The 25,387-nt window shown below is 46.0% G+C and overlaps 1 protein-coding gene across 3 annotated transcripts in view; it reads left to right on the top strand.

Annotated features, from left to right (window-relative positions):
• The first annotated feature begins 19,192 nt into the window (after window positions 1–19,192).
• The window catches only part of LOC119966193 (glucocorticoid-induced transcript 1 protein-like), a 252,601-nt gene continuing 246,406 nt past the window's right edge, over window positions 19,193–25,387 (top strand). The window contains exon 1 of one of the 3 annotated variants that reach the window (XM_038797519.1): window positions 19,193–20,117. In XM_038797519.1, coding sequence (XP_038653447.1) covers window positions 19,721–20,117 — 397 coding nt within the window. In that variant the 5' untranslated portion in view covers window positions 19,193–19,720. The remainder of the gene's footprint in view (window positions 20,118–25,387) is intronic. The other 2 variants (XM_038797521.1, XM_038797520.1) reach the window with 2 other exon arrangements.

Here is a 25,387-nt window from a genome sequence, read left to right as displayed (position 1 = left end):
CCGGCACCGGAGATTCGGCGGGGGCGAGAATCGCTCCGCGCCGGTCGGCGTGCCCCCCCCCCGGCGATTCTCCGGCCCGCGATGGGCCAAAGTCCCGCCGCTGTCATGCTTCTCCCGCCGGCGTGGACCACCACCTACCTTACCGGCAGGAGCAGGTGGCGTGGACGGGCTCCGGGATCCTGAGGGGAGGCGCAGGTGTGGTGCTAACAATTATACTCAAAGCCGAGAGACTAGTACAATAGAGGCTTTATTGCTGTACGATGTTGTCCCTCCATCCGCAACTGTAGACTGAGGGTCTGAGCAGCTCTCATACATTTATACATAAGCTCCCTGTGGGCGGAGCTAGCCGGCAGGGGCTGACCGGAGGAACCTGTATTACAGGTACAGGCATACATCCCCCTACTGCAGTACACATAACTACAGTGGTTATCTCACCACAGCAGGGCGATCTGGCCCCGGGGGGTACCCCACGGTGGCCTGGCCCGCGATCGGGGCCCACCGATCCCGTGGGGATACTCTTTTCCTTCCGCCTTCGCCATAGTCTTCACCATGGCGGAGGCGGAAGTGACCCCCTCCCCTGCGCATGCGTGGGGATGACGTCAGCAGCCGCTGATGCTCCGGTGCATGCGCGGACTTCCGCCGGCTGGCGAAGTCCCTTCGGCCCCAGCTGGTGTGGCGCCAAAGGCCTTCCACGCCAGCCGACCACTCCGGCGCGGGCCTAGCCCCTCAATGTTACAGCTTGGCCCCTAAAGGTGCGGAGACTTCCGCATCTTTGGGGCGGTCCAATACCGGAGTGGTTCACGCCACTCCATCACGTCGGGACCCCCCGCCCCGCTGGGTAGGGGAGAATCCCGGCCAAGGTTTCCCAAACGTTTCGAGCTGTGGAACCTCTTGTGACTCCCAACAGCATTGGGGAATCCCAAGCATTCTCATAATGTATTTTGTCGTGGAATAGGTGCAAAACAAAAATCAAGTGTAAGCAAGTCTTTTCTATCTATATTTATGCATATATTAGGAAGAGGCACATGGTCTTAAATACATTCGTCAACTACGTGGCCCCCTCACATTAAACCCTGACCAAGCCATCTCTCATGCCTTCTGAGATAGTGGATAATCAAATAATAATTACTCACACTCAGCCCCTTTCTCACACTCACTCTTCCTCACACACTCACAAGCTCACTCACCTATCTGAGGCCCACACCCCCCTGTTCCTTTCCTGAGTCCCTGCAACTGCCTGTAGCCCATGCCGTAGCCTCCCACCATTGTCGCCTCTCCTGCCGACTCCAACTCTCTTCCATTTCTTGTCTTCTACTGGCTCATCTTCATTGTTAGACTAGTCAGCCTATCTGCATCCAGGGCTGCAAGAGGTTTTGTCCTGATTGGCCAAATTGTTTACTCTATTTTAAAATTTTTAGCATTGGAATCTGCGTTTGTCTGTCACATGGCAGCTGCCAGCATCATGGATCCCCTGGAGGCCCTTCGCAGACCCCAGAGGGTCCACGGACCACAGTTTGAGAATCTTTTCTCTAACATTATGCCAATTAATATTTGGGCAATTAAAGACTTCCAGTATCACCACTCTATAACTCTTGAACATCTCTGTGATTTCCCTGCCAATTTGTTTCTCTATCTCTTACTATTTGGAGGCCTATTGAATATCACAAGTTTATTTTTTTACCAATTTCATGGAAAGTAGGTACCACTGACTAGACCTAATTTATTGCCAATCACTAGTTGCTCTTGAGAAAGTGGTGGTGTGCTGCCTTCTTAAACCACTGCAGTCCCAGAAGCGTAGGTAGACCTACAGTGCTGTTAGGGAGACAGTTCCAGATTTTTGACACAGCAATATATTTCCTAGTCAGGATGGTAAGTAACTTGGAGAGGAACCTCCAGGTGGTGGGGTTCCCGGGTATCTGCTGCCCTTGTCCTTCTAGGTGGTAGAGGTCGTGGGTCTTGAAGGTGCTGCCGAAGGAACCTTGATGAATTTCTGCAGCGCATCTTGTAGATGGTACATACGGCTGTCACTGCTCGTCGGTGGAGGATGGTTTGAATGTTTGTGGAAGGGGAAGCAATCAAGCGAGCTGCTTTGTCCTGGATGTCAAGCTTCCTGAGTGTTATTGGAACTGCACTCATCCAGCGAGCAGCATTCCATTCCACACCTGACTTGTTCCTTGTAGATGGTGGACAAGCTTTGGGGGATCAGGAGGTGAGTTACTTGCTATAGGATTCCCGGCCTTTGACCTGCCCTGGTACTGTTCCACATTTGCGGCATTCGATTCCCTCGCCCACCCTGTTAGATGGACATTGTTCTCACCTGTGCGGTTTATTCCCAATGCGCCAAATACATTTCAAAATGGCGATTTGTGCACTTTGTTCCTGTTTTGATGGGCCTGGGCTTTAGTGCACATTCTCTCTTATGGCTTATAAACTGAATGTTCCCACTTGATCTTCTCCTTCCCAGCAAACATGCATCCAATTCTGTTTCCTGAGTTCCAGTTGCCTCACAATTTGCACTGCTTTTACAAGTGTTAATTCCTCGTCTGTTAGAGATTTGATAATGCTTCATCTAGGACACCGATCATGATTCTGTCAGGAAAGATTCAATGATCTTAGTTCTCTGCCAGTGTATAGAGATCTTTGATGAATTAATCCATATTTTCACCTGGTCTTTGCTTTCTTTCATTAAATTTAGCCTGTTTTTATTAAGTTCGATGGACGCTGAATAACGAGTCTAAGGGCACAAGCTAACGGCCGGGTCGCATCGGGCACGAAAACAAGCGGGCCGGTTAGATAACAGGAGAGGCTGAAATCGGGAACCCTGCAGGGCGTTGATCGGTTTCCGATCTATCTGACCCATTCCCTTTGGCGAGATCTAGATCCCACCACGGCGTGGCAAGAAACCAATAATCATCAATTAGTACCAATCTCCATCCCATTAATGGGAAGGACCCGCTATCGAAGGGCCTTTTTTGGTCTAACCACCTTTCCAGCGAGCAGTCACGCAGGTACCGTTTAGTGCACCTATTTTGAAAACATGAAGCTAGCAAACTGGCTGCTGTGGAGATCTGAGCAGGTGAATAGTCATCTTGGAAAATGGGCAGTCAGGGCTGCCCTAGTACTCGGGGGGGGGGGGGGGAAACGGGCTCAATGGTGGGCGTGGAGGCTGGGCTGGGGCTGCCAACGTTGGGGGATTGTCCCTGGGCTTGAGAATGCTCAGCACCCGCGGGTTCCCCATGCCACCCCTGGGATTGTGTATTCCCACAATAGGGGTAGCTCCAGCTGCTGCCTGTCTGTCCCACAGAACCCCCCCCTTCACAGAGCCTGTCTGTGATAATATGGTGAAGGTTACTTCAACTCCCACTGACTGTGGTGGCCCATGACAGCACAGCTGAAGGCTCTTGCTGATGGGGAATTGGCAATTCTAGTAACATGAGCACTTCACAGTTCCCAAGTGTATTCCTGTGGATACACGTCCCATGGGCAGCACGGTAGCATTGTGGATAGCACAATCGCTTCACAGCTCCAGGGTCCCAGGTTCGATTCCCGGCTGGGGCACTGTCTGTGTGGAGTCTGCACATCCTCCCCGTGTGTGCGTGGGTTTCCTCCGGGTGCTCCGGTTTCCTCCCACAGTCCAAAGATGTGCAGGTTAGGTGGATTAGCCATGATAAATTGCCCTTAGAGTCCAAAATTGCCCTTAGTGTTGGGTGGGGTTACTGGGTTATGGGGTTATGAGGTTATGGGGATAGGGTGGAGTTGTTGACCTTGGGTAGGGTGCTCTTTCCAAGAGCTGGTGCAGACTCGATGGGCTGAATGGCCTCCTTCTGCACTGTAAATTCTATGATTCTATGATGCAGGTGGTTGTTACTGCCCAGCATCCCAATCAGACCGGGTTCAGTGAGATAGCCCCTTTGTGCTTGTCCTGAACTCCAGAGGCATCAACACCACAGAGGCAGCAGCCAACATTAGGACACCCAAGAGCTGGGCCTCAGCAGTAGGGACATCCCTGCGACCAGAGGTGATGTGTGTGGACCAGGGAGAGAACCAGCGTCCGGTCCAGGTCACATTTCCAGGGGGGTGCCTGGGATCTGGTGCACAGGGGTCACTGCTGAGGTTGGGGGTGCTTGTGCAGGACGTGTTGAGGAATGGTGGGGAACACATGGGGGAGCTGATGTTCTGTGCCTCACATTCATTCCAGGCCTCAGGGGGGTCTGTGCTCGGACCACAACTTTTCACAATATACATTAATGATCTGGAAGAAGGAACTGAAGGCACTGTTGCTATGTTTGCAGATTATACAAAGATCTGTAGAGGGACAGGTAGTATTGAGGAAGCAAGGGGGCTGCAGAAGGATTTGGACAAGCTAGAGTGGGCAATGAAGTGGCAAATGAAATACAATGTGGAAAAGTGTGAGGTTATGCACTTTGGAAGGAGGAATTTAGGCATAGACTATTTTCTAAATGGGGAAATGCTGAGGAAATCAGACGCACAAAGGGACTTGGAAAATCTTGTTCACGATTCTCTTAAAGTTAACGTGCAGGTTCAGTCTGATGTGTTGGGTATGCTGGGTCTACGTGGACTGCGTTTGATGCAGTGTAGAGAGAGACAGGCTTCCAACACTTGAAGAGATGCAACACGATTTTATTGGCTAACTTTAATACATGCTTAACTGTGGGTTGACACTATGCTGACTTGACTGGAGACCTGAGGCTAACCTGACCAGACTAACTGACTACCACATGGTGTTTGTACTAGTTGCTGCTCACGAGCTTTAACTGTCTCAGAGGCTGGATTTCGAGAGAGCGGGAAAACTGGTGCCCTCTGGCTTTATAGTGGTCGTGTCCTGTCTGGTGATTGGCTGCTGTGTTCTGTGTGCTCACTGGTCATCCTGTGTATCAATCGCTGCCTGTCTGCACTCCATCATATACCTGGATGTATATTATGACACAGTCGGCAGTTAAGGCAATGCAATGTTAGCATTCATGTCAGGAGGGCTACAATACAAGACCAAGGAAGTACTTCGGCGGCTGGATAAGGCAATGGTCAGACCTAATTTGGAGTACTGTGAGCCACTTTGGGCTCAGTATCTAAGGAAGGATGTGCTGGCCTTGGAAGGGTTCCAGAGGAGGTTCACAAGAATGATCCCTGGAATGAAGAGCTTGTCGTATGAGGAATGGTTGAGGACTCTGGTTCTGTACTCATTGGCGTTTAGATGGATGAGGGGGGATCTTATTGAAACTTACAGGATACTGCGAGGCCTAGATAGAGTGGACGTGGACAGGATGTTTCCACTTGTAGGAAAAACTAGAACCAGAGGACACAATCACAGACTAAAGGGACAATCCTTTAAAAAGAGATGAGGAAGAATTTCTTCAGCCAGAGGGTGGCGATTCTGTGGAACTCTTTGCCGCAGAAGGCTGTGGAGGCCAAATCACTGAGTGTCTTTAAGACAGAGATAGATAGGTTCTTGATTAATAAGGAGATCAGGGGTTATGGGGAGAAGGCATGAGAATGGGGATGAGAAAAATATCAGCCATGATTGAATGGCGGAGCAGACTCCATGGGCCGAGTGGCCTAATTTTGCTCCGATGTCTAATGGTCTTATCTTCTGGAGAAGTTCTCTCAGCATTGTTTTGGTTACAATTATTCTGTATCCGACTAGCAGAACACCAGCATCTTGTAAAATGTCATCGCTGATTGACCAATACTGCGATTATTGCTGGCTATGTTTGCTAAATCCCATCAGACCATTCACTTGGAGGCCAAAAGATAGAATTTGTACAGTCCAAAGGGTGTGTTGAATATTGTCAACAACAAAGTTTCTTTGTCAAGCTTCATGTTCCGTTCGTCATTTCACGCTCCAAACATTTCTGGTTGAAAACCTTTGCTCCTGTCAGTGCTGGCATGATCTCTTCCAGCGAATTTGAATTTGATTTATTGTCATGTGTACTGAGGTACAGTGAAAAGTATTGTTCTGCGTACAGTCCAGACAGATTGTTCCATACATAAAAAACATAGGACGCATAAATACACAATGTAAGTATATAGGCACAGGCATCAGGTGAGCACACGGAGTGTAGTACCACTCAATTGAGATGTATGAAGTGATCAGTTCAGCCCATAAGAGGGTCATTCAGGAGTCTGGTAACAGCGGGTAAGAAGCTGGTTTGAATCTGTTAGTGTGTGTTCTTAGACTTTTGTATCTCCTGCCCGATGGAAGAGAGAATAAACTGGGTGGGAGGGATCTTTGATTATGCTGCCCGCAGCAGGAGGTGTAGACAGAGTCAATGGATGGGAGGCGGCTTCGCATGCTGGACTGGGCTGTGTTTACAACTCTCTTTAGTTTCTTACAGTCTTGGGTCGAGCAGTTGCCATACCAGGCTGTGATGCAGCCAGATAGGATGCTTTCTATGGTGCATCTGTAAAATAGTTGGTAAGAGTCAGTGTGGACATGCTGAATTTCCTTAGTTTCCTGAGGAAGTATAGGTGCTGTTGTGCTTTCTTGGTCATAGCGTTGACATGGCTGGACCAGGACAGATTGTTGGTGATGTGCACACCTAGGAATTTGAAGCTGTCAACCATCTCCACCTTGGCACCATTGATGCAGACAGAGGTGTGTACGATACTTTGCTTCCTGAAGTCAATGACCAGCTCTTCAGTTTTGTCGACGCTGAGGGAAAGATTGCTGTCATGACATCACTCCACTAGGTTCTCTATCGCCCTCCTGTATTCTTATTCACTGTTGTTCGAATCCGACCCACTACGGTCGTGTCATGAGCAAACTTGTGGATGGAGTTGGAGCCATCGCTTTCCGAGGGTTCACTTTCAAGAACGCCGGTCTGACTTCAGAAGCTGATGGTGGGTATGAGTGAGTCCGAGACTGCTGGGGCAGATGACAGCGGTTTGATGGTGCCCTGCTCAAACCAAGAATAGAATGCATTGAGTTCATCGGGAAGGGATGCGCTGCTGCCGGAGATTGTACTCTGTTTTGCTTTGTGGCCCGTTATATTACAACTTGCCACAACCGATGAGAGTCCGTGTCATTAGTCTGTGACTTTAGCTTAGTCTGGTATTGTCTCTTGGCATCCCTGATGGCTTTGCGGAGGTCGTACCTGGATTTTGGGTCAGGGTAGCCTGCCTTGGACGCCTCAGACGTGGACTTCAGTAGGGAGTGAACCTCCCAATTAAACCATGGTTTCCAGTTGGGGAATGTACATACTACCTTCTTTGGCATGTAATCTTCTACACACTTGCTGATGAAGTCTGTGACAGTGGTGGCATACTCATTTAAGTTAGTCACTGAGTTCTTGAATATGGACCAGTCCACTTACTCCAAGCAGTGGCATAGGAGCTCTTCCATTGCCTCGGATCAGCATTACGCAACCTTCTGATCCTTCTCATCTCGATTCTCCTCTTTAAGTTTCTGCTTGTAGGTCTTCTGGTCCGATTTTCCAAAGTGCGGTCGGGGGTGGATCGGTAGGCATCCTTGATGTTTGTGTAGCAGAGATCAAGAATGTTGGCACCCCTGGTGGGATAGGAGATATGTTGGCAGAATTTTGCCCGTGTACTCTTGAGGTTGGCCATGATGAACAAGTCCTCCGGGTATTCTGTTTCATTGTTATTTATAGCGGTGTACAATTCATCAAGCACCTTCTTCAATTCCGCAGTGATAATGGCAGAAGTGAACTCCTGTGGAAGGTAGTACGGGAGGCACTTCACAGTCGGGTATTCCAGGTCCAGGGTGCAGTAGTTCAACAGGGTCACCACATCCGAGCACCAGGAGGAGTTGATGAGGAGGCAAACCCCTCCACCATTTGCTTTGCCCGACGACACCGTGCAGTCCATCCAGTGTATTGAGAAGTTGTCAGATTGTATGGCACAGTCTGTTGAGGCAGGGGTGAGCCATGTCTCTGTGAAACAGTGCACACAGCAGTCTCTTACTTCCCTCTGAAAGGTAAGTCCAGCATTAAGCTCGTCCAGTTTGTTTCCGATCGCTTGGATGTTTGCCAGGAGTATGCTGGGCAGAGGAGACTTGAAACCACGTTGATTTAGTCTCACCTGCAGACCGCCGCATTTCTCCTGCTTCATCGGTCGGCGGCTGTTTCTACATGGCCCCAGGATCCGATGAAGTCCGACCTTGTGGGAGGTAAGTGGTTGCGTCTGGTGGCGTCCTGGGCGCTGGTTTAGATTTTGGGGTCACCGGGAGAGCATGTTCGCAGTCCGGTTGGGCCCTGGGATTCCGCGAGTACAAGTCTCCCTTTCGGGTTCTCGTGTGGGGTCTTTGCCGTTTTGGTCTTTACTTCGGGTTTGGGTCGCAGGCAGGGTCTTCTTGGGTCAGGTTGGGCCAGGACCTGTGTTTGGTTCCAGTGGTGTAGCAAGGCTGGAGTTCCTTTTGTGGCTTGATTCAGATATTTAGGATCCAGGCAAAATTTGAAGCCATCTATTTGACTTCTCTCTCACAAAGATGCAATTTACACCATTTATAAGCTCTGTATTTCTGGCAACACTTCCTTTTCTCTCTCTCTCTTCCTCTCTCTCAGAAGTCTCTTTCAAACTTGCTTTCATTCTATTGGTTCTTTACATGGGAGATTAATCACTGGTTTCTTCTCTGGATCTATGGTTTTCAAATTTTCAAACATCCAACCATGTCATCAAAACACTCTGGATACAGTTGGACCAAACCTTTTTGCTCCTGAGCAGTAGATGCTTTTCAGTGGGTAAACAACCTTCAACCCTCAGAGGCACCCCCATCGTCTCGTGATTTACTGAGATCAGCTACAGCTCTTTGCAGCTGCTCAACCCCAGTGTAGCAGGACCATCTGTTGCAGCGATGTAGAACATACAGTTAACATCTTTTTCTTTGTGTGTCCATCTGATTTGGGTCATTCCTAACTGTAAAATCTTAGTTGCACCATATGCTGTCAGCATGATGTTGCTCAATTTCAGAGCATCTTTCTTTGGCTAACTGTTCTTTTTCAAATTTTCAGATCAAAGTTTCTGTCTGCGCGGGCTGATGATACTTTTCGCCCCCCCCCCCCCCCCCCCCCCCCCCCCCCCCTCCCATCAAGCTTTAGCTTCAGATTTATGGTTGTGGGCTTATTTCTCAGCTTTATTCTGATCTTAATGGTTGGGTGAATTTATTTTCTCTGGAAACTGTTGCATTCAGACATCTCCTGCAGTTGTATCCTCAAATTCACTGTCACCTTCCAAGGTATGGATGTTTTCTTTTTCTTTCTCATTCCCCTGTTTCTGCACAACTCTTACCAGTTCTTGCTGTAGTAGCCGAAGGAAGTGACTTCATGGAACGCACGGTAGGTTGGATAAGAACAAGGTTTACTTACACTATACACAATAACCACAAGTACTAAAACTCCTCTGCCCGAAGGGACACCCAGCCCGACCTACACCCAGACCGGGGTTTATATGCAGTGAAGCTCCTCCCAGTCATGAGGGAGGCTCCACACCTTGAATTACCAGAGAAGTTCCTAATCCATGGTGTAGGAAGGAAATCAGATACAATTTGGTTCCTGAGGGGTACGTACCACTTGGGCTTCCATGCGTTCTCCAGTATCTCTGTCCTCTGCATCTGGGACAGTTATTTCTGTCTGTGAACTCGTGGTTGTTCACAGTTCTTCCACATCTTTCTCTCCATCTGGTGTGCATTCCTTTAATGCTGTTTCACTGTAAAAAACCTTGCTGCCTTTCCGTGGACTAGCTGAAGTTTGGGCAGTCAGCATCTTCATCTGTCTACTAATGGCTTTGTGTGCTTTGGCAGTGTCAATAGCCACGTTGCTTTGTTGCAAAAGCCAATATAGTGAGTGATCTAGAATCCTAACCATACATGTCTACATAAGCATGAACAATATAGTTCTCAACTCATTTTGAAATAATATAACATCATTCTGGACATTGCATATTAATATAAGGGGCAGCATCTTTACCAAACAATATTTAGAATCACAGAAAAATACAGTGCAGAAAGAGCCCATCGAGTCTGCACTGCTGCATAAAAGGCACCTAATCTGCCAATCCGAATCCCATTTGCCAGCACTGAGCCTATAGCCTCGAATGTTCTGACATGCCAAGTGCTCATCTGGATACTTTTTAAAGGATGTGAGACAAACTGCTTCTACCACCCTCCCAGGCAGTGCATTCCAAGCCGTTACCACCCTCCTGGGTAAACTTTTTCCTCAAATCCCCCGAACCTCCTGTCCCTAACAAACTTGTGTCCCCTCGTGACCGACCCTTCAACTAAGGGGAACAGCTATTGCTTCTCGGCCTTTTGGCTAAGATAAGCGTGAGGTCAGGTGTAATACCTGGATCTGGCATGTCTCTCTTGTGGGGACCATGAATTGGGTTCAATTTGAATTGGTTTTTGGAGCAGGCAAGGAGCTGGATTAGGGGTTCGCCCCTGTCCACACTCTGAGCTCTGGCTTCATAACTCTGATAAAGTAATTTAAAAAAACTAAGGGCAACAGTTGTTCCCCAGCCACCAGATCCATGTCCCTCATAATCTTGTACAGCTCAATCAGGTCACCCCTCAGTCATCTCTGCTCCAGAGAAAACAACCCAAGCCTATCCAACCACTCTTCATAACTAAAATGTTCCATCCCAGGCACCATTCTGGTGAATCTCCTCTTCATCCCCTCCAGTGCAAAATTACATCCTTCCTATAATGTGGTGACAAGAACTGCACACAGTACTCTCAAGCTGTGGCCTCACCAGTGCTCTATATAACTCCATTACTTCCTTGCTTTTGTAACCTATGCCTCGATTGATAAAGGCAAGTGTGCCATATGCCTTTTTCACCACTCTATTAACCTGCATTTCTGCCTTCAGAGATCTATTTATAAGCACGCCAAGGTCTCTTTGTTCCTCAGGAGTTCCCAGTGTGGTGCCATTCATTGAATATTTCCTTGTCAAATTGCTCCTTCCAAAGTGTAACACCTCAGACTTTTTAGGATTAAATTCCATCTGCCACTTTTCTGTTCATTTGACCATTCCGCCTATATCTCCCTGTAACCTAAAACTCTCGGCCTCACTATTAACCACCATCTCTGTGTCATCCGCAAACTTAGCGATCCTATCTCCCGCATAGTCATCTAAGTCATTTTTAGATATATGAATAATAGGGGACCCAGCACAGATCCCTCTGGTACGCCAATGGACACTGGCTTGCAGTCACTAAAGTAGCTTTGAATCCACCTTATCAAATTACCCTGTATCCCGTGTGCATTTGCCTTCTTTATAAGTCTCCCATATAGGACTTTGTCAAATGCTTTGCTGAAATCCATGTAAACTACATCAGCATGGTAGCACAAGTGGATAGCACTGTGGCCTCACGGCGCCAGGGTCCCAGGTTCGATTCCCCGCTGGGTCACTGTCTGTGCGGAGTCTGCACGTTCTCCCCGTGTCTGCGTGGGTTTCCTCCGGGTGCTCTGGTTTCCTCCCACAGTTCAAAGACGTGCAGGTTAGGTGGATTCGCCATGATAAATTGCCCTTAGTGACCAAAAAGGTTTGGAAGGGTTATTGGGTTACAGGATAGGGTGGAAGTGAGGGCTTAGTGGGTCGGTGCAGACTCAATGGGCCGAATGGCCTCCTTCTGCACTGTATGTTTTATGTTCTAATTGCACTACCCTCATCTACACACTCAGTCACGTGCTCAAAAAATTAAGTCAAATTTGTTAGACATGGCCTCCCTCTGACAAAGCCATGCTGATTATTCCTGATCCACACCTTGCCTCTCCAAGTGGAAATAGATTTTCCTCCTCAGAATTTTCTCCATTAGTTTCCCCATCACTGATGTGAGACTCGCTGGCCTGCAGTTCCTTGGCTTATCGCTACAACCTTTCTTAAATAGTGGGACCACATTTGTGGTTCTCTCGTCCTCTGGCACTTCTCCCTTGGTCAGAGAAGTTTGGATCAGGGCCCCTGCAATCTCCTCCCTCACCTCCCACAGCAACCTGGGACACAATTCGTTTGGACCTGGAGATTAAACCACTTTTAAGCCTGCCAACACCTCCAAAACCTTGTCCCTCCCTATGACAATTTGCTCAAGAACTTCACAGTCCCTCTCCCCAAGTTCCATATCTGCCTCCTCATTCTCTTGCGTGAAGACGGATGTGAAATATTCATATAACACCCTACCAATATCCTCTGCCTCCACCCACAGATTCCCCCATGGTCCCTAATGGGCCCTACTTTTCCTCTAGTTATTCTCTTCCCATTGATTTACTTATGAAATATCTTGGGATTTTCCCTACTTTTACCAGCTAGAGATTTCTTATATCCCCTTTTTGCACTCCTAATTGCTTTCTTCAGCTCCATCCTGCACTTTCTGTACTCCACTAATGCCTCTGTTGATTTGCTCCCCTTGTACTTACTAAAAGCCTCTCTCTTTCTTCTCATTGTATCCTGAATATCTCTGGTCACCTATGGTTCCCTGGGCTTGTTACTCCTTCCTATTACCCTTGAGGTAATATGTTGTGCCTGTACCCTCCCCAGTTCCTCTTTGAACACCCCCCCCCACTGCTCTTCTTTTTAAAAATAACTTTTCCAATTAAAGGCCAATCCACCTACCTTGCACATCTTTTTGGGTTGTGGGGGTGAGATCCACGCAGGCATGGGGAAAATGTGCAAACTCTACACGGACAGTGACCCGGGGGCGGGATCAAACCCGGGTCCTCAGCGCCGTGATGCAGCAGTGCTAACCACTGTGCCATCGTGCCACCCTCCCCACTGCTCTTCTGTAGATCTCCCCACCAGTAACTTGTTGCAATCTACCATGGCCAGATCTTGCCTTATTTTACGAAAGTCTGCTCTTCCCCCAATCCAAGACCTTTTCCTGCAATTTGTCTATTTCCTTTGTCCATAACAAACTTAAATTGCACCATGTTGTGGTTACTATCACTAAAATGTCCCCCTCACCATCACATCAACCACCTGTCTGGCTTCATTCCCCAGAATTAGGTCCAGCTGTGCCAACCCTTCCTGGACCCTCCACACATTGAGCTAAAAAGTTCTCTTGTATACATTTTACAAACTCTGCTCCATCTAAGCGCTTAACACAATGACTAAAACAATGACTATCCCAGTTAATGTTTGGAAAGTTGAAGTCACCCACTATAATTACTCTATTATTTTTTTTACACACTTTTGCAAATTGCGCACATATTTTCTCCTCAATTTCCCACTGGGGGTCTGTAATAAACACCGAGCAATGTGGTTGTCCCTTTTTTATTCCTAAACCCTACCACAAAGGTTCATTTGACACCATCCCCAAGATACCATCTCTCCTTACTGCAGTAATTGACCCCTTAACTAATAACGCAATGCCTCCCCCTCTTTTGACTCCTCCCCTGTCCCTCCTGAAGATTCTATATCCCGGGATGTTGAGCTGCCAGTCCTGCCCCTCCCTCAACCATGTCTCTGTGATGGCTATTATATCATAATTCCACTTGTCAACCCTCGCCCTTATCTCATCCGTTTTACCTGCAATACTCTGGGCATTAAAGTAGAGGCCATTCAGTCTTCTCTTATGCTCCTGGAAGAATGTTAAAGTAATTTGGACATTCTGAATTCTCCCTCAGTGTACCCAAACAGGTGCTGGAGTGTGGCAACTCGGGGATTTTCACAGTAACTTCATTGCAGTGTTAATGTAAGCCTACTTGTGACAATAATAAAGATTATTATTATACCCTTAAATGGGGTTGATATGAATTGTTTCATGCATGCATAACAAAAACAACATTCTAGAACAGATGAAGAGAGGTGGAATATTGAATCATAGAATGGTTGCTGAACAGGAGGCCATTCAGCCTATTGTGTCTGTGCTCTTGGCCCTCTAAAGGATCAATTCATCTTGCGTCATTCCCTTGCCTTTTCCTATAATCCTGAACATTTTTCCTTTCCTCAATTGAATCTGCTTCCAACAATTCTCAGGAAATGCATTCCAGATCCCAACCACTTGCTGTGGAATGTTGCCATTGCTTCTTTTGCCAATTACCTTAAAGCTGAGCCCTTTGCTTCTCGGTCTTCCCAACCATGGGAACATTTTTTCTCTATCTACTCTGTCCAGACCCTTCATGATTTTGAATACAACTGTCAAATCACCTCTCAATCTTCTCTTCACCAATAAAACAGTTCTAATTTCTCCACGCTATCTACATAACCAAAGTTCTTGATCACTGGAATCATCCTCATGGAGCTTTTCCCGCCCTCCTTGCTGCTTTTACATACTTTCTTAAGTGTGGTGTCCAGAACTGCACACAGTATTCCTGTTGAGGACGAACAAATGCTTTTACACAGGTTTAACATAATTTATACATTGTGCTTTAAAAAATTATTTCACACGATATGGGTGTCGCTGGCTAGCCCAGTATTTTTATTGCACATCCTTTGCGCTTGAGAAGGCGGTGGTGAGCTGCCTCCTTGAACTGCAGTCCATGTGGTGTAGGTACACCCACAATGCTGTTAGGGAGGGAGTTCCAGGATTTTGACCTAGTGACAACGAAGGAATCGACATATATTTCTAAGTAAGGCTGGTTGGAGGGCAATTTGCAGGTAGTGCTGTTTCCATGCATTTGCTGCCTTTGTTGTTCTAGGTTGTAGCAGTTACAGGTTTGGAAGGTGCCCCTATTGATAAAAGTTTAGGATGCTGATGCTTTATTAACCCCTCTGTTGAAATGTTTTGTCTCCTTCAATGATTTGTGCACCTATACATGCAGGTCTCTCTGCCACTGCACCCCCTTTAGTATTGTACCGTTAAATTGTTTATCTGCACTCCTCCAACCAAAATGAATCACTTCATATTTTTCTACATTTGGTGGTCGTTGAGTTCATACTCCCGCTGTGAAGTAGCTCTCTAATTGGATTGGTAACGAACAACGATTTATCTATTTTTCTTTTCTTTATTCTTTAATGTAATGTTGGTATCACTGGAAAAACCAGCATTTGCTGCCCATCTCGAATGCCATTGAGCTGCGTGACTTGCTAGGCCATTGCAAAGAGTAGTTATATTTCTGTGGGTCTGGAGTAATTTGTAGGCCAGGTAAGGATGGCATTTTTCTTCCCCAAGGTGCAATAGCGGACCAGGTGGGCTTTTACAATAATTGATGATAGTTGTCATGGCTATTATTACAGCGTTAGCATTATATTACAGATTTATTAATTGAATTTAAATTCCACCATCTGCCATGGTGGGACTTTTAACCCATGTTCCTAGAGCATCAGCCTGGCCTCTGGACTGGGCCTATGACATTATTACTTTGCTACTGCTCCCCACTTTTGATGTTAACATCATCAGTTTCCTCGAAATTAGGCTTTACTTGTTTCCAACACACGGAGATAGTTTTAGAAGCATGGCCACCATAGTGGCCATCTTCTTTGAGAAGCAGGAATCTTGTGCTCCAATTTTCTTTTGTTTTGTTCCACTAACTTTCCAAGTTTGTGTGAGCAATTATTTTTTTAAAAACAGAGTACCCAATTCATTTTATCCAATTAAGGGGCAATTTAGTGTGGCTAATCCACCTACCATGCACGTCTTTGGGTTGTGGGGGGCGAAACCTACGCAAGCACGGGGAGAATGTGCAAACTTCATATGGACAGCGACCCAGAGCCGGGATCAAACCTGGAACCCCGGTGGCGTGAGGCAGCTGTGCTAGCTACCGCGCCACCGTGCTTCCCTCTGTGTGAGCAATTCTGCAGACAATGACATGAGACAAGTTGTCAAAACATTTTGTTTCACATTCATCAAGACAAATACAAAATATGTTATTCTTGTGTATGTTCTGATCAGTGCAAGATGGAAAGTTTCAGCAAAATGTCTCTTTTCAGCAATATTCAAGTTCTGTACTACCAATTGACAATGAGACAATACAGTTTATATGTCAAACTGTCTAGTTTAAAGAGAAATTCTAGCAGAGAGACAAAGATTCTGGAAGGGGGTGGCGGGGACGGTGTCGAGGGTGGTTGGATCCAGGGTCAAACCAGGGTGGGGACTCGCGATTTTTGGAGTTGCGGTGGAGCCGGGAGTGCAGGAGGCGAAAGAGGCCGGTGTCCTGGCCTTTGTGTCCCTAGTAGCCCGGCGGAGGATCTTGACGCAGTGGAAAGATGCGAGGTCCCCAAGTGTGGAGACCTGGATCAGTGACATGGCGGTATTTATAAAATTTGGAGAGGGTCAAATTTGCCCTGAGAGGATCAATACTAAGGTTCTATAAATGGTGGCAGCCTTTTCTGGACTTCCTGGCTCAAAGATAGGTATCTTGGTCAATAGCAGCAGCAACCGGGGGGGGGGGGGGGGGGTTCCTTATTATTGTTTCTATTTTTTTCTATGGTTATGTAACTTAACATTGTGTTAGTTTAAGTTGTTGTTAATATGTTCTGTTGTTCATTGAGGATGGGCGAATGTGTATGATTGCTATCATTATTGTTATTGTTGGTATTTTATTACGGTTTGTTGTTATTGTATAAATACAAAATTTTTCAATAAAAATTATTTAAAAAAAAAACATGTGGAGTGTGGGAGTGTGGCATTCAAACACAGGTGGAGTGTGGCTGTCAATCACAGGTGGTGTGTAGCTGCCAATCACAGGTGGAATGTGGGTGTCAATCACAGGTGAAGTGTGGCTGGCAATCACAGTTGTAGTGTGGATGTCAATCACAGATGGAGTATAGCTGTCAATCAGCAACATGGTTACTAAATTGGCTGAGTGACAGGAAACTGTTTTTTAAAATAAATTTAGAATACCCAATTCATTTTGTTTTCCAATTAAGGGGCAATTAGCATGGGCAATCCACCTACCTTGCACATCTTAGGGTTGTGGGGGCAAAACCCATGCAAACAAGGGGAGAATGTGCAAACTCAACACAGACAGTGACCCAGAGTCGGGATCAAACCTGGGACCTTGGCATCGTGAGGCAGCAGGGCTAAACCACTATGCCACAGTGCTGCCCAGGAAACACAGTGTTAATGGTTGTTTTCAGACTGGACAAAGATTTATAGTGATGTTCTCCAGGGGTCAGTGATAGGACCCATGCTCTTCTTCATATACATTAGTGCCTAAACCTTGGTGTTTGGGTGGAGTGTGAATGTCAATCAATCACAGGTGGAGTGTGGGAGTCAATCACAGGAGGAGTGTTGGCGTCAATCACAGGTGTAGTGTGGGCGTCAATCGCAGGTCGAGTGTGGGCGTCAATCGCAGGTGGAGTGTGGGCATCAATCACAGGTGCAGTGTGGAGTCAATCACAGATGGAGTTTGCCGTCAATCACAGATGGAGTGTGGCTGTCAATCACAGGTGGAGTGCGGCTGTCAATCACAGGTGGAGTTCGGCTGGCAATCTCAGGTGAAGTGTAGGTGTCAATCACAGGTGGAGTGTGGCTGTCAATCACAGGTGGAGTGTGGCTGTCAATCACAGGTGGAGAGTGGCTGTCAATCACAGGTGGAGTGTGGGCGTCAATCACAGTTGGAGTATGGGTGCCAATCACAGGTGGAGTCTGCTGTCAATCACAGATGCAGTGTGGCTGTCAGTCACAGGTGGAGTGTGGAGTCAATCACAGGTGGAGTGTAGGTGTCAGTCACAGGTGGAGTGTGGCTGTCAATCACATAGAACATAGAACAGTACAGCACAGAACAGGCCCTTCGGCCCTCAATGTTGTGCCGAGCCATGATCACCCTACTCAAACCCACGTATCCACCCTATACCCGTAACCCAACAACCCCCCCTTAACCTTACTTTTATTAGGACTCTACGGGCAATTTAGCATGGCCAATCCACCTAACCCGCACATCTTTGGACTGTGGGAGGAAACCGGAGCACCCGGAGGAAACCCACGCACACAGGGGGAGGACGTGCAGACTCCACACAGACAGTGACCCAGCCGGGAATCGAACCTGGGACCCTGGAGCTGTGAAGCATTTATGCTAACCACCATGCTACCCTGCTGCCCTCACAGATGGAGTGCGGCTGTCAATCACAGGTGAAGTGTGGTTGTCAATCACAGGTGGAGTGTGGTTGTCAATCACAGGTGGAGTGTGGCTGTCAATCACAGGTGGCGTGTGGGTGTCAATCACAGGTGGAGTGTAATTGTCAATCACAGGTGGAGTGTGGCTGTCAATCACAGGTGGCGAGTGGGTGTCAATCACAGGTGGAGTGTGGTTGTCAATCACAGGTGGAGTTGTCTGTCAATCATAGGTGGAGTATAGGCGTCAATCACAGGTGGAGTGTGCTGCCAATCACAGGTGGAGCATGGCTGTCAATCACAGGTGGAGTGTGGCTGTCAATCACAGGTGGAGTGTGGCTGTCAGTCACAGGTCGAGGGTGCTGTCAATCACAGGTGGAGTGTGGCCGTCGATCACAGGTGGAGTGTGGCCGTCGATCACAGGTGGAGAGTGGCTGTCAATTACAGTTGGAGTGTGGGCGTCAATCACAGGTGGAGTGTGACTGTCAATCACAGGTGGAGTGTGGCTGTCAGTCACAGGTGGAGTGTGAGCGTCAGTCACAGTTGGAGTGTGAGCGTCAGTCACAGGTGGAGTGTGAGCGTCAGTCACAGGTGGTGTGAGCATCAATCACAGGTGAAGTTTGAGCGTCAGTCACAGGTGGAGTGTGAGCGTCAGTCACAGGTGGTGTGAGCGTCAATCACAGGTGAAGTTTGGCTGTCAGTCACAGGTGGAGTGTGGCCGTCGATCACAGGTGGAGTGTAGCTGTCAATCACAGGTGGAGTGTGGCTGAATCACAGGTGGAGTGTGGCTGTCAATCACAGGTGGAGTGTGGCTGTCAGTCACAGGTGGAATGTGAGCGTCAGTCACAGGTGGTGTGAGGGTCAATCACAGGTGGAGTGTGGCTGTCAGTCATAGGTCGAGTGTGCTGTCAATCACAGGTGGAGTGTGGCTGAATCACAGGTGGAGTGTGGCTGTCAATCACAGGTGGAGTGTGGCTTTCAATCACAGGTGGAGTGTGGCTGTCAATCACAGGTGGAGTATGGCTGTCAATTACAGGTGGCGTGCAGCTGTCAATCACAGGGGGACTGTGGCTGTCAATCACACTTGCGTCACAAAGGCGGCGGGCTGGCGCGCTCTCTGAGACGTAGTTGGCGATCAGCCAGCCGCCGGTGATTGGATGGAGCCTCCGGCACGGGCTGCAATATGTTGCTGGAACAGCCAATACAAGGGGACGACCGGGGGATCAGCCCCGCTCAGATCACTTGTCCTTGGGCCGGTTGGAGGTCAGGGCTGTCCATCCTAACGACACCTACCAATGGAATGAGAATTGTTTTGGGGGGGATGCCGCGCTAACCCATGTTCTTTCCCCATGATTGGGTAGGAGCTGAGTCAGTCACCTGTCTACTGGAGCACAGTTAGCGGCAGCCTTTTCTGGGATTGGGTGAGGTTGTTGTCACTCAGAGCTCCCTGCTTGCAGCTGGCTTGTCATTTCTGTGAAGCTGGGCTAAGGACAGCAAGGCGAATGAGTGAGACAGCGAGTTTGGGATTAACTAGAGTCACTTTAACAAGCAGCGTCCTGCAACCGGACCGATTCAAGCAAAAGAGGGAGCAAAATCATTCATAAAATAACACCATTTGGGAGAATAATCAGTGACCAACAGCAACAGAAATATTCTTGAGACCCCTAGAGTGTCCGGAGTGAAGATCTTTCTGCAGTTTGTCTAAACAATACATTTGATCGAATTGTTTTCAAGAAGCGCTTCTATTAAAGCGGACTCACTATGTCCTCCTCCTCACAACAAGCGTCTCAAAGAGTGCGGCGCAATGGATCGCCGACTTCGAACCGCCTGCAGCCCATCAGGGCCACTGTGCCCTTCCAGCTGAGACAAGGCAATAACAGCCCGACCCGTTCCTCCTCCTGCAGCGGCAGCACCAGCTCGTTGGCGGCAGCAACAGCGGCTCACTCTGCACCAACAGTAACTGCAACCACCTCGACCTCAACAGCAGCCACATCCACCACCTCGAACGGACAGAAACTTTCCCCGACCTCCTCGCCCACCTCTTCGCTTTGGGCTCCGGTTGCGATTGTCGCCGCCGACGGACGCATGAGACACAGACGGTCTCCTGACAGTAGAAGCTCACCTGAGAGAAGGAGCCCCAGCTCTCCAGTTTACAAAGGTATAGAAGAAAGGCAGCCTATTGTTATCACAGTTAAATTAAAAATCCAGAACAATACGATTATGTGAACGCGTGTTTGGCAGGGTGTTTACTACTTTTTTCTTCAAATCTGTTCACAAAGGTTGGCATTTTTCTAGCATATTGTCGTACAAATGAATGGAGCCGAGACGTTTTGGAAACAGAAATGGTTAATTGGGAATTTTTAATGGTTAATTGGGATATGTTTTTCAAAGATGGGTAAAGAAACACCCATGCAGCAGTTTGTAAAGCTACACAAAAGCATTACAACTATTGTTTAAATGTAAGGGGTAAGAAATTGCAATTATGTTTATTCGGTGTGTGTGTGTGATGGTGTTAAAAATAACTGCAGGGTTTGGTGATGTTTTTGTTGATGCAGAAGGGGATTTAAATGACACGATGTCTGTGTATACAGGCGAGGCAAGAGACCCAGGAGGTTTTTTTTTCCTGGGGGTCTTCATACACATGCCAGCTATCCAGCATGTATGAAGCAAGAATATATTATTTTATTAATGACGATAAAGGACATTTTTAACGGTTCTTATTAACGGAAACAAAATATGAGAACAGCTCTTGGTATTGTAAACAGTTGGTCACCTACAGCTCAATGATCTTGTATATTACACAAACCAGGACATTTTACATTCCTATTACAAAATGTAATTGTCAGAAAATACAAACGACGGCGCAAAATGCATTAATGTAAATTGGGTGCCAATTTGCAGCATTTCAATATTTTCCCAATTGTTTCAGATTGTATCCATCGTTTCAGATTCCACCTTTTACCCTCTGAAACTAAGAAATACTAATATAAAGCAAAACTCTGAAGATTCAATTTGCTCATGAAACGGCGGGGGGCGGGGGGGTTCGTCTTTTCTAACCCGTGTTTTAAGTGTTTATAATGAAGTATTTTCACTTTGTACGAGGCCAGTGCTTTCTTCCGTACTCAAGAAAGCCTTGCTTATAAACAGCAAGAGTACTAGATAGAAATTTAATGTGCTTAAATAAAGCAATACATTAAAATAATTTGTTATAGTGAAATGTTGACGTGTGCATTAATGCAACGTGACAGACGAGCTTGTATTTGCAAAAAATAAACCATAAATGGTTGATATCCCTCCCGCATTTGTGTACGGTTGAACTTGAAGCTGAGTAGTGTTAACTGAATAGGGACAAAACGTCCTCGTGGTGTAATTCACCTGGTATCTCATTTGTATGTGCATAGCTCATCAGTTCAAGACTTGATTAATGTCAGGTTTCATTGTATTAGATATTTACTTTGGATTAAAATGTCACCTTTTCCCACTGGCTTTCAGGCTGTTTACGAGCCAGCTGCAGCAACGAAGCCAAGGTACTATTACTGGGGTTATGGCTAAGTATTTTACCTCCCCCTCCAGGTTCACGCCCGCTGATGCAGAAATTTAAGATTTAAAAAGTGGGAGGGGGAGGAGAAGAAAAACATGAATGAAATTAAAACGGTAGTTTTAACTGTCTCTGTACAGTGCAGACGTTTGTGTAATAAAATGCGATTCTAAATCTGATCCTAATCACTTACAGCCTTTCCAATGCATGCTTTAATATATTTTAAAGAGCGATAATGATATTCAGTGCCAGAGAATGGGCTGCTTTATTGCAGAGCTGCCGAATGCACTTGGCATTCAGACAGTAACACATGGACCAAGGGCTTGTGGCATTTTAATTCATTCGGGGGCCGTAGCAAAGGACAATACGCAAACTCCACTAAAGCGCAGGAACATCGAGCTTGCGTGAAATACTACACACTTGTGGAATTTGTTCAGAAATGCCTAACTATCGATTTGCATTTTAATAAAGATTGAAACAGTGAACATTTTTTGCATTTATCAGCGAAGACTCCGGTCACTTAACCAGAGTCATTCCCCCTTTTCTGCCGCCAGATACTGTGCTTTAAGAAGTCGGTGGCTTGTTCGCATTCGCTGTTTACATAACATGTTTGCTGCCTGACCTGGTTTCCATGAATCGGACAATAGTTACTCCTGATCTCCTGATGCTTTTCTGGTCTGTGCGGAGACCTCATGCAGTAATCCCACTGCTTCCAGAAGCTGGTCGCGTCACACATCTTTAAACATATTTTCGACCATCAGCCGTCCTGTGCAAACCACTATTGCACATTTTTGATAATGATGATCTCTTTTCAAATTTACAGCGTTTCAAGTCAAAACACATTAAATTTGCACGGATGGCCAGTTCAACCCGTCGTCCTCCGTTTGCAAACCTGTCCATTGGTGGCAAAACATTTTAAACAAAGGCAAATGTTATTTTCTCTTTGAAGCCGCAGCTAGCTGTCACTCTCGGTCTGTGAGCACGTTGACGGGCCGGGAGCCAGTGAATGAAGGCGGGGCTGAAGATGGATTTCCTTGTGTGGGAACTGGAGGCTTATGTCAGTCTACCATGATTTTTTTGCTTTTAAAATCCACTTCAACCGTTGAATGAGCTGAATATAACCCCACTGGTTCAGGTTTGCTTGCAAAACAGCGTTGAAGATTTTAACTGATTGGTTTGCTAGGTTGTTGTTGCTTTTACGAGGGATACCGACTCCTGTTTTTTTAATGGGAACGTTGCACTTCCTCCAGCTCCATTCAGTTTACATGGAGTGGGGTGCAATTGCACATATTCCACTCACATCGCTGTTTCGTCAAAGCCTGAGTGAGGATATGAGTCCTGCAACCTGCAATTATTGTTCGGCCAGCTTGGCTGAAATAAAGCTTTTAGACCTAGGTTCAGGTTTCATGGACAGGTTCGGAATTAAAGTACCGAATTTTTAGGTTAAAATATTGCTAAAATTACTTTTTTTAAATATAAATGCACGCGATGGTTGGAAATACACCTATTTGGTGTAGAGATAAAATATTGACATTTTATTTTAAAAATAAATACCTAATTAAATTTAATAACCAAGTATCAGTTATTTCTAACTCACATTAGCCTTTTTGTGAACAGACATATATTTTGCTACATTGGTCATTGGATTTATGGTCTTTTTTTTGCAAGCAAAACATTTCCTAGTTTGTGACCGGCAGAAAATGGCATTATTTACTCAGTAACAATTTGGCCTAGTACCACTTAATACTATCATTAAAATCAGAACATTTGTAGATGGAAACCATAGAAGTTTCCAGCTTTGGAAGAGACCAATTGGCCCATCCTGTCTTTGCCAGCTCTCTGCTAGAACAATCCAAACCTAATCTCAGTGCTCTGTTCTCTACCTACACTAGAGCCATGTATAATCTTCTGCTTCAAATATTTAGGCAACTGGCCTCTAAAAAATGCAATAGTATCTACTTCAACCACTCGTGGCAAAGCATTCCAAAACCCCAACAACTGCCTGGTTAAAGATTTCTCCTACTTTTTCTCTTTACTATCTTGGTGATTAATTTTAAATTGCTGACACTTTTTATTATTGACTTCTCAGCTAGATGACTCTCGCTCATCACTGCTAACACCTTCATTATCTAAAAATCTTTATTAAATCTCTCTTTAGCCTTTGCTACTCTTGCCAAAGTAGTCATGATATCTAAAATTATTCTTCATAGTTGTAGATTTGTCAGAATGGGAAACTTTTAAATATTTATGGCTTCAAGGTCCTTTCTATAACTGTGGCAAAAACATAATACTGTACCCAAATTGAGGCATATATAATGTTGTTTAAGATTAAATTCACAATGTTATCATTAACTCTTCGGGTCTATAAAATCTAAAATTGTAATGGTCTTTATACTGCATTCGATTTTGCGTATCAAATTCAAGAAAGATATTTGACCTTGGAAGGGCATAGTTCAAATTCACTGGAACAATGCCAGAGCTAAAGGGTTAAATAGTGAGCACAGGTGACACTAACTAACTTGGTTTGTATTTATTTGACTTTTGAAGGGTGATCTAATTAAGGTTTTCAAAATGATAAAAAGCTTTTGCTTAGATAGATTTCAGATATACAAGTTGCTTCTTGGGGAATCCAGAACAAGAGAGCATAATCTTTGGAGTGAAATCCAGGTATTTTCTTATGTGAGGGCTAATAGTTGAAATCTGGAAGTCACCTGCAAAAATGCAAAATAAAGCATTTTGGGGAAGGATGAAATAAATGATTGGAGTAGGCACTAAGTGCAACAACACAAAATTATGTTGATGAACAGAGCCACCTAGGGGTTCAAATAGTGAGTGTTTAGGAAGATAGAGTGGATCATCCAATTCTCTAAGCCTATTACCCTGTTCCATTAGATTACAGCTGATCCACTGGATTCATTTGAAATTTTCAAAATTATCATAACATATTTTTGTTGGGCAAGGATACAAATGGATATGGAACAAAGAGCAAGTAAATGGAATTTCGGTATGGTTCTGACCTGATGTAATTGAATATCAGAAATGTTTCAGTGCTGAAAGGCCAGGATATGTACTCTGGATCCTTGCACTTTTAGGAAATTGTGCATTTGAACCCACCGATATCTGTTCATCAACATTCTTCTTTGTCTTTCTAACAAGTGTATTCTCCCAATGCCTTGTGTTTTTTCCCCAAATGCTTCACTTCATAATTAACCACATTAAATTGCAGCTGTCACGAGCACCTTTCCCTGTAATCTTTTGTTCAAGTGGATGGGTGATTTCTTTAAATGTGCAGCTAATTACCATTTGTGTAATGTTGCAGATGTGCTAATTTAAAGGGGCCAACTTATGAATGGTACCACTGGACCTTTTGGGTTGCTGTGCAGCTTAGAGGGAACATTGGTCACCAGCCTGTCCATTCTACTAAACTACCTGGTTTGTTGAAGTCTCTAAATTCTCCTCGCTGTTTGCTAAACCTCCCGAGTAGGAGGTTTGATGCACAATGAGGATTGTAAAAGGCTTAGAAGACAAAGATTTTCTGTTGATATTGAAGACCTATTGTTATGACATATTGGACTGTGCTTGGACATAAGCACTCTGCATGCAGTGTTGGGTTATAACATTGGTCAAATGTCACAGCTAGGGCTGTTTCAGTGTTCCCCTTTCATGTGATTTCAGCATGCAGGCTAGTATTACTTGCAGAAATCAAGCCATGGCATTTCGTTATTTTTAAAAAATTATTTTACAGGATGTGGGTATTGCTGGCTAAGTCAGCATTTATTGCCCATCTCTAATTGCGCTTGAGAAGGTGGTCGTGAGCTGCCTTCTTGAACCACTGCAATCTCTGTGGTGTAGGTACACCCACAGTACTGTTCGGCGGGGAGTTCTGGGAT

The sequence above is a fragment of the Scyliorhinus canicula genome, chromosome 5, assembly GCF_902713615.1.
Source record: "Scyliorhinus canicula chromosome 5, sScyCan1.1, whole genome shotgun sequence".
NCBI lineage: Eukaryota > Metazoa > Chordata > Chondrichthyes > Carcharhiniformes > Scyliorhinidae > Scyliorhinus > Scyliorhinus canicula.
This window is presented reverse-complemented; position numbering and strand designations above follow the sequence as displayed.